At 39.3% G+C, this 10,222-nt stretch overlaps 1 protein-coding gene across 1 annotated transcript; it reads right to left on the bottom strand.

Moving 5' to 3' along the window:
- Positions 1 to 321: 321 nt before the first annotated feature.
- On the bottom strand, positions 322 to 4,912 carry LOC135480483 (large ribosomal subunit protein eL28-like). The gene is made up of 5 exons (XM_064760326.1): positions 4,892 to 4,912; positions 3,319 to 3,407; positions 2,741 to 2,864; positions 1,620 to 1,738; positions 322 to 462 (listed from the first exon to the last, which is right to left on the bottom strand). The coding sequence occupies exons 2-5, from the start codon at positions 3,397 to 3,399 to the stop codon at positions 379 to 381; spliced, it is 408 nt and encodes a 135-aa protein (XP_064616396.1). The 5' UTR covers positions 3,400 to 3,407; positions 4,892 to 4,912; the 3' UTR covers positions 322 to 378.
- Between the last annotated feature and the right edge of the window lie 5,310 nt (positions 4,913 to 10,222).

The following is a 10,222-nucleotide window of genomic DNA, read 5'->3' as shown; positions in this document are numbered from 1 at the left end:
TTGCCATCACAAAATATAAAAGCAATGACTCAAGTGGATCAAAATGAAATGAGCAGATGGTGTTTCTTCACATGGCTAGCGGTGGCTTAACTGATATGAACGAGACTGACCAACCATGGTCGGCTTCAAAATAACTTTGTGTGACACTTAAATTGTGAAGATCAATAAGGAAAAATACATTTTCTGTCTACCTTTTGCCATCCTGCAAACCGCTTGTTACAAATAATTTTGCAGACATACTGGAAACTATTGCATCTACATATAAGTCCGTATTTCACTGATCTTACCGAGGCGAGAAAAAAAAATACACAAGGCTAAATATAACAGTTTACCACTGTTTTAATTAGTTTCTTCATAGTTTAACATGAAATCGGAAACTCAATCCTTCTTCTTTCTGATGGTCTTTTTGACGACGACTGGTTTCTGGCTCGCAAGAATGGCGCTCGCTCTACGAACAGCAGACTGAAACAGAACAAAAAGTAAATTTATTTTATATCTGATTTTTCTTCTTTCGTGCCAATATTTCACTTATACGACGACGGCACATATGGTAAATGCTATCCCACCACATGTAGTTGTGTCATTTAAAAGAAAGTTTGTCAGATGAAAGATCATTCACCACTGTCCAAGAAAAATATTTGACTCATTTTATTTCACAATTTCCCCAAGCGAGTATAACATTTGTATAACGTCAGATTCTCCAGTAGATTCTTAATATATGCAATTGAAACGACGAAAAAAAAAAAAGAGATGGAGGAAAAACAAGAGTCCATGGAAAAACTGCTGCATAAAATATGTGCATTTTTTTTACTGTGAAAACTGCAGTTGAATGTTCAGATTGTGAAGTCCGTGTTATTTTGGTATACATTCCTACGAAAATATGTCATCCCCAAAACCGCACTTTTGTGAAATCTATTCACACAACTAAAGTAGTGAGTTACTAAATAGCTAATTTGATATTTACAAACAGCTTTATGGACAATATTAGTGTATAACAGTTCTATCATTCACAACAACTCATTTACGCTGCGCACAATGTATTAAATTCTAGAATCTCTGGTTTGTCATCTGCCATACTTTCTCTGAATATCGTCCAGTGTTGTTCATTTTCCTATATCACCTTTTAACTCCTCTGCCTGCTGCTGCCTCCCACCAGTGAAGTGCTGGAATGTCTGCTGTGTCGAATTATAGTTTACCCTTGTAATACTTTAATTTTTTTTTAAATTTTTTTTTCATTCTTCCTCTTTTAACATCTTCTCAAGATTTTAGAATCAAAATTCAAAATGTGACGTGAACATTTCACGAATGTGAAAAATTTATGTCTGACCAGGCAATAAATTTCTCTCAAATTACACAGAATGACATTAGCCTGCAATATCTGATCCAGCATTTCATCCAGGATAAAGTGCTCTTCATCTCACTCAGGTGCTTTTAGAATTGAATGGAAAGTAGGATGATATCCTAGTGGAATTATATAAGTTGCAGCACTAAAAATAACATTTACAACCTTTATTTGCCCCTAAAAAGGCAAACTTTTTTTTTTAAAGCAAACACATCAATTTGAGAAATTAGGTTGAGCTTAAAATGTGTTTTTACATAAACCAGCTGTAAGTTCTCACCATTTTCAAATCTTTCCTGTATTTGTTGTTTCGGAGAACACCTCTGATAGAAGCCAGAGTACGACGACCTCCTTTCTTCAGTTCTACGCGGGTGAAATTTTTGTTGGGTTTTCTCCAACCTACAAGGTAAATTTAGACAATAAATAACCTGAAGTACACCAGACTGACAGCTGTTTTTACGGGGATTCTCTTCAGTACTCACATGCCGAGCTGTAAAGTCAAATTGTGGTTATACTACAAATAGTTCATTTGTTTATTTGATTTGTGTTTTATGCCGTACTCAAGAATATTCCACTTATACGACGACAGCCGCCACTATTGTGAGAGGAAACCAGGCAGAGGCCGCAGGAAACCCATAACCAACCACGTTGCTGGAAAACCTTCCTGGAGAGGAAGCCAGCATGACCTCCACTTGAAATCACAGCGAATGCATTGTCGTGAGGCTCCTGGGTCATTCCGCTGAGCTGGCATGCTCACAGCCTTAGCCAAGGAGGCCCCTGCTACAGATATGAATTGCATATCTACACACAACCAAATCAATGCTTATTCCATGCATAATATATATCTGCTAAATTCAAAGCTCCTTCCGTATGGCATACGCCCATTATATCTAACTCAAGGCAAGTGTACATATATCTGTAATGCATTTTTTCTTCTACATCCTGAACATTTATTTAGCTTTTGGCTTTTTTTAAAAAAACTGTTATGAATGGACAGGTTCACAGCTGAGCATGTGCTTTCGTTTTCGGGCTTACATACTGGCTTGTTAATGTCCCCAGTGGCTAGGTGGCCAGAGAGATTGCAGTAGGGCCTGTAAACAATCCTATGTTTTTTATTGGAATGGCAAAGGCAACTTTACGGCCACATATAGCATATCGGCTTAAGAGTTTAAATGTGGCATCTATCGGTAGCTTTATTGTACGGACAAATAATACACAATAATGTCATTATTGCACTTCAGCAATATCACAGCCACAATGCAAAAACAACAAATACCATACCACCTGACGGACACACTATGTCAGGGCCGTATCTCAATCTGGACATTTATTCACGAGGAAAATCTCCATGCGAACTGTTACGTCCTATGTTAGCTGTCATTCGACAGCGGCCCTTCTTACCTCGGCTATTCCTGGTTACCAAGACAACGCCCTTGCCATCTTTAGCAGGCTCTACACCAACAGTTTTCTTGTGGATCAAACCGTTGTACCGGAAAGAATTCCTGTTCTTCAAATTGTTGGGTTCCTGTTCAGACAAAAATTTTAAAATAAAATATTTATTATCTGATTGTTGCTTAAAGACATATACAATAGTTTTTTCCCTTGTACATTGCTGGTCAGTTTTATAACCCAACGCCCAAGCAACTAGAAGACAAGCACCTACCTCTAACCCCTAAACAATGACCCGCTCCCTGGGCAGGGGTAACATAAATGACAGGTGCTGTAAGTTTCTGTCAAACTTATGCCAAAGTATCTACAACACACAACACATTACTCTCTCCCAATTCCTGTCCACCAAATTAAAGCCTCAATTTTTTGTCTTAATTACAAGCAGCTTTATTAATATTTCAATTTCTTAAATCACTTCTAAACATTGGTCATTTGAAGAAAAAGTTAAGAGAAGCTTATAAACATTGTTTGTAATTTTTATCTCTAAATCAGTATGTAGACATTTTACTAATTCACCAGAATTCTCTTACCCTGCTGAAAGTCTGATCGCTCCCCTTCAAAAGAAAAGAGGAGTTGTTTCTGATAACCAACCACTGCAGATCAGCAGACATCTTCAAACCTGAGATAAAAAAAAACACAGACTTTTTCTGAAAGGGGTTCGTTGCCCTTATACACATATGGTAGTGGTATGTACTAATTTCATTGTTTATTGACTGACTGGTCTTGAACACATGCTTTGTTCACTTTTCTGAGTAGAACTTGTTCCAGATATTGTAGTGAGCCTGACAGCATGCTGCAGTTCTAGTCAGAAGTCACCCCATTTAAAATCATTAAGAGTTTCTGTGCGTATCACACGTGCTGAATGAAGCGGGCCTTTCAATTCACTCTTTAATCAGCAGCACATGCAAATCCCTGTCGTGCATTGAAGAGAATAGTACCTTTGTTACCACACCTGCAAGTATAAATTCATTCTCGAGTCGAAATGTTGTTGAAATCCACAGAAATATTTCACTAGCCAAAATAAATCTGCGCAGTCATGGCCAGTCAGGTGAACTAAAATTTTGGAACCAAGGGTCAAAAGACTCAAAATGGAAATCAACCTAACAAGACGAGACCACCCAGTCAGTCTTAAATGAAAAGTTTAGTGATGGTTTCATCAGTTATCATGAATATTGAATAGAAAGAACAATTCACCGAGTCAATCAAGCACGAAGTCAACTGTATAGGTTTTATTCTAGACTTGCGACTATCGTGTGTGCAGCTGTCTTATTCTCCACTTCTTTCGCCCATGGCCTTAGGTGCAATTTAGCTTTTGGATGCATCAGATGTGTCATAAGTGCACATTTTGCGTAGACAGCCAATGTTTCATGGGAATGTTGTTATCTTCAGACGGACCCAAGAGCAACCAAATGATTTTGTTCACGAGGTAACATTGGTCAGCGAGAACTTGTGAAAGCAACCTGGCATTGTGTTATATGCCTAGCAGCGATGGCCATGCAGTTTTTGGCTCTGTTGCATTTACTAGCGATTGGAAGAGGGGACATCTGGCTGAGATGTGCATTTCGGTCAACTACGAGCACGGGCAGACACTTTTTATACGCCGCATCATTGATGTGTGACGGACAGGACATAAAGCAGGTACAGTTATATGACAGGTAGCATTGCTGGCATCAGGGCCGTTATCATTTTGGATGGCCCGTCAGAGCTACCTAACCCCCATATTAAGAGATCACAGGCGAGATCCTTGGCTACATTCTGAGAAGTTGGTTCCTCAGAATCGACGTCACTCTACCATGTGACAGTAACTTGAGTCTCCCCCAACAGAGACTGTCTTGCGTTTATACCAATAAGTAATATTAATGAAACTTCGGTTCTGTAAGTTTACTTCGTAGGTTAAGATAACGTTAAGTTGTTGTTGTTCTTCTCTCTCCAAGATTGTCGAGGCGGTTCGCAGCTTTTGACCGCACTTATAGTCTTTATTCCAATCTAGTTATTCAGTTTGATTATCAACCAACATAAGGCCCGAGTGTTCGACGAAAAACTTAATGTTTTTCTTAAGATTTTTGAAGTTTCACTGCGTGCAACGTGAGCACATGTTCGTACCGTTGTGATTAAGATGGCGGAAAAGGCCGGAAGAGATCGAAATTCATCCGCAAATCGAAAACATCATAATAAAATTAATCTGAAAGCATAATTGTCCAAATAATTATCCGGTTTTTATTTAAGAACAAAAACACAAACGTACTCCGTTGGTTCAGACGTCTTCCTTAGCTGCATTCTTTGACATATATTCCGGGGCCTACTTTTTGAAGGCGGAAGTCGAGCATTACGACTAGTGGTGCAGCCATATTGACACGCAAGGTACGATAAGTCCGCATTAGCAAGTCTACGTTTTCATGATTATTTTGCACCACATCATTTTGGTGGATTTTGACACGCTAATCCGAACGTTTTGAACTGCAGAGTGCCGTCTTGTATGCAAACCTTTTAGTCTAACAGAGAATGTAGGAAGTTCCTTGAAGTGTTATGGTTATTATCGCTTTCAGTTAGGAGTTATCTCCCTTCAGTCACGTTCACGCAACTGGCTTCAGACAGCAAGAGCCACAAGAGCTATTGTCGACCCGCAGTCTGATCGAGTCGCCTAACACATGTATATGACTGTCTTTTAGTATGTGTCGAGAGAGTCAGTCAGCTAGTCAGTGTCAAGCACGTCATAGTAAATATTCCTAAATGGGTCCGTTTGGCAAAATTTTGTTCGGCTGTGGTTGGCCCCAAACCAACATCAGAGACCGTTCCATTTAAAACCCTGATGCAGTTTCTGTGGCAGTGTGCCATGGCGTTTGAGACAAAAATTATCTATCAGATATCTCTCAACGGCCTTAAGTTTGCAGATACTTCCGTTCTGTTTTTGTGTGTCGATTTATCGTCAGCACAACGTCAGTGTATTATTTCCTAGGCCGCGTGGGTCCGAGATTCCTTGGTGATGCTGAAAGAGAAGGGCTGTGAGGACAGCCTTGACATATTTGACAAGGGCTAGTAACTGCATCAGGTTTTAAATGGAGCGCGCTCTTATGTTAGTTTGGGGCTATCCTTGACCTATGAAAATTTTGCCAACCCCACATCATAGCAATCTCGAGTTAGGCCCAAAACCTCCCAAAAATTTGACCAAACCTATCAGAGCAATCTTGGGCAGCATGATAATCAGTGCTAAACTGATAAAGAAAAAAAGGAAAGCCAGTCGTTACTTATGTGTTTAATATATATGATAAGTTGTCAACAGATACTCATCAGCCGGCTTGTTTGAATTTAATTATTTGATATTCGCTACCAACACAACAAATGTCCATGTATACTAGGCTACATCCATGATGACCAAACTCTATTGTAAACACATCACACATATTGTCATATTGTATAAGACTGAGTCATATTGTATAGGACTGAGTCATGCTGTATAGGACTGAGTCATGTTGTATAGGACTGAGTCATGTATAGGACTGAGTCATGTTGTATAGGACTGATTTACATACAGGCTTACATGTACTTAATACAGACGATGACAAAATATATATTGTACCGGTGCAATGTACAATATAGAACAGGGTAGGCTACACTATATGTACCTCTGTAAGGCAGCGATCAGATACACGATCATGGCCCTTTCTTGTTTCCTAAGCTTACCACAAACACATCAGTACTTTCAGTGTTGTCCTCAACATTCTAATGCTGTCTGCCAAATAATGTGTCAGTAATGCTATCAATAAGCTGAGTTGGCATTTTTAGGAGCCTCGCATGTTCCCTGAGTTTTAGACGACACATTGTGTGGACTTACAAACTAATGCAGCTAAATTTGGCTTGATTTTACAGTACCTGTAACCCGGTCCTGATGGCTGTGCTTCGCAGGCGGTCCATCCAGGGTCAGTCCTGGGTCGAGTCACACCTAAGACCTTAAAAGAGGAAGTTGTAGCTTCCTCGCTTGGCGTTCAGTATATAGGTGATAGTGCAAAGACTTGTTGACTCCTATCAGTATAATGTCTCATTGAGGCAGCACTAGATAAAAAAGCGGTGGAAATCTGTCCTGCAGAAAGGAGGCACATTGCAAGTACATGCACTCTAATGCCTCCTTTTTCATTATGTGACTACATAAGTACTACATTAAACCCTAAGCTCTCACTCGCTCACTTACAGTGCCTGCTAACAGCACTGTTGAGCCAACATACATGACAATGCCAGATGAATAATCAGTTTAGCAGGTGCCGTAAAATCACACCTTTTGGTCGTGTAAGTTTGTAAGAGCCCCCACCATGTCTCGCCTAAACTGCCCGTGAAGGTGTGCGATTGTGAGACTCCTGAAATGCTGACTCGGCATGCCAGGTAGTGTCCCTAAGTGTGTCGTCACTAGTAAACTTACTCAAGCATACTACAGGTGGAAATTGAATAATTTTCAACTCTAACCTGTGAGGTGTATGCATTCAAATATGTCAGAGTGAAGTTCGAATTTGAAGTTAAAACTGTGGGACATTTTTGTCAGTAATTATACACATTTGTCTAGTTTTGTCTTTTCTTTTAAATATATCGCATGGAGGGGGTCTGTGTATAGGTGAGTGTTTCCCCTGGGCAACCTGTAGATAGATGAGTGTTTCCCCTGGGCTCTGCCCGGTTTCTTCCCCCACTACTACTGGATGCCGTTGTATGAGTGAAATATTCTTGAGTACAGCGTAAAACACCAATCAAATAAAATAATTTATTAAATATGTATTATATAAATTTAAATTTAAATATTATATAAATTTAAATATATGGACTCTTGAGTGATTTAATTGTTCTGTGTTTGTCTATTTTCAGAGGTGATTTAACAAGCCACAGGTAATTATTTGTTAAGCCATCGGGCCATTATGTTGTAAAATGAATGGGACATCTTCACAACTCAATGGAGAAGCACACAGACTGACTAACGAACAGACGGATGAATGTACAAGCATGCCCAATACCAGAGAAGTACTAGGGGATCACCTTTATCAGAAGGTGTGGGAGTTTTGTCAGATGGACAGTCCGAGCGTTCCACGTAAACTCACGGGCATGTTGATGGAGTGCTGCACCAAGGATATATATCTCATGCTGACAGACGATAACCTATTCAAGAAAAGAATTTCTGCTGCCAGGAGTTGTGTGTAAGTTGTAATAAGGAGGGGCATAAAGTTTTCAATTCAAGAATGCAAGGTTTTAATTTTGTGCAGGGTTTAATTTATCTATTTATCAACATATTTATTTGTGTTTACATATAATGCCATAAAACCGTACTCTAGAAAATTTCACTCGCACAAATAGTCAGTGTCAAGCCTATGGATCAGGGGTGAAGGAAACCATGGCAACCGCATCCGACACCTGGTGAAGGGTGATGCGTACTCTGTTTCTCCAGTTTTCTCCACCTGTCAGGCCATCAGTAAAAGTATGTTCGTTGAAGGTAATCTGGTTGACCCTCCATAAAATTGTCCTATTCTAAAGTTTTTATTGGGCTTTGATTGAATTTCTTTCATTATTTCTCTCTCGATTTTATTTTCACGCAAATTGTTCCTCACATTGACCTGTACTTATTTAAGAAGTTGTAATGATGAAGATTTTCTTTGTTCTTTGAACACAGAAGTTTTATTATTATTTCATTATTCAATGAAAGACATCCTGCTTGGCTCAGCCTGTCTCATATTTCTTGTCCACAGGACCAGTGGTAACGACACAAAACTTGACCTGGGTTACAGATTATACGAGAAGATTTCACACTTGGAGTCTGGACTCTGTGCTCAGATAACAGGTGTGTAAGATTGTAAAACACATGGTTTATCACCATGCGCGTAAATCACAGACACTTCTCTTGTTCTCAAGGCTGTGTATGTATTCGTGTTGCCTTACATGAAGTTTACTGGAGTCCATTTGTTTATTTAATTTATTTTATAATATTGGATTGATGTTTTACACTATACTCAAGAACGGGGTCCAGCATTATAGTGTGACGAAACTGGGAGCAACCATCTGCAGGTTGCTGCCAGACCTTCCTATGTCCATTTGTCTTCCACCATGATGACAAATGTCACCTGTAGAAAGAGTTCACCAATATTATATACCTTGCCAAAGGTTGGTGGTAAACCACTACACAGACAATCCTGTTTCTTCCACCCATGATATACTGACTGCCATTGTGTAAGCGAAAAATTCTTGAGTGTGTACATTATAAAACAAAACAAAGAAATACACTCTTTGGTAGTATGGACCAATGCACTACACTCTAGTCCACAGCAGTACCTCTTACCCATGAGGGGGCCTCCGTGGCCAAGTGGTTTCACGTGCTATTGCAGCACAAAGATTTAGGAGCCTCTCAACAGTGTGGTCACTGTGAGTCCAGTGGTCACTGTGAGTCATGCTGGCTTACACTATGGTTGTCATGGGTTTCCTTCCCCTGGGCTCTGTCACGGTGTCCTCCAACCATAACGCTGGCTGCCGTTGTACAAGTTCAATCATCAATCAAATAAATAAATAAAAATTTGACTCACAGAGAGAATGGCCAAGCCAGAAAGAGTTGCTTATTCACAGCTATAAGTGTAAGTTAACAAAACACACAGATTTTTAACTAGCCAATATCACAGTGGTTAGCATCATAGTTGGAAGAAACTGGAAAAAGCTCCAACAGAGTCATCTGTACGATGCGAGTCAGGGTGCATATATTTTACTGTAACTGATCCTTTAAACATACATGTAGGTACAAAATATTTTTTTTTTTAATATAGGGATGCTGTTGGAATTGGACTGTGATACTTTAGAAAATTTACTGAGAGATGACAAGAAACTAAAACAGGCTGTGGAGAAATCAAAAAAAACTTTCATGCAACACCTAGAACAGAGTAACTATGGTAACAAAGATGCTGTTACCATAGCAACAAAGTCAGAAATTGGGCAGTACTTGTATGACTTAATTGAACCAGTCCATCCAGAAGATGCTGGGAAAATAACAGGTGGGTGTTTCTTACCAAAATGCTGAAAAAACAAGTACATACTCTTAATTTCAACAGAAGATTTGTAGAAATGAATTCAGTAGATTTACTATTCTTTAGAGTTGGACATGGATCAAATAGACACTTTGACTTCCAGCAAGAATATAGCCTGTATGAAACACATAATTGTGGACAAATCTGTTGTAATTGCGTCATTTGTCATCTACTGGAAATGATGGAGATTGTACAGGGCTCTTGTGAAACTGATTTTTTGCATTCAGGTTGATTCTGTTCATCCAGGATAACTCCCGCCATTGTGTTGTGCATCTGTCTATGTCACACGTGGGAAAGTTTGTCAGTGACTTGACAGATGTTCGTGGTTCACCAGCCATTCTGTTTTCCTTCACTTTTGTAATTGACCACTAGTGTATAAATGAAAAATTCTTGGGTA

The sequence above is a fragment of the Liolophura sinensis genome, chromosome 13, assembly GCF_032854445.1.
Source record: "Liolophura sinensis isolate JHLJ2023 chromosome 13, CUHK_Ljap_v2, whole genome shotgun sequence".
NCBI lineage: Eukaryota > Metazoa > Mollusca > Polyplacophora > Chitonida > Chitonidae > Liolophura > Liolophura sinensis.
This window is presented reverse-complemented; position numbering and strand designations above follow the sequence as displayed.

Coding starts and splice junctions, on each gene's coding strand:
- LOC135480483 (XM_064760326.1), bottom strand. CDS start 3,399: ATGTCTGCTGATCTGCAGTGGTTGGTTATCAGAAACAACTCCTCTTTT. Junction 2,865..3,318: donor GCGATCAGACTTTCAGCAGG/GTAAGAGAATTC, acceptor TTGTCTGAACAG/GAACCCAACAATTTGAAGAA. Junction 463..1,619: donor ACAGGAAAGATTTGAAAATG/GTGAGAACTTAC, acceptor GTTCTGTTTCAG/TCTGCTGTTCGTAGAGCGAG.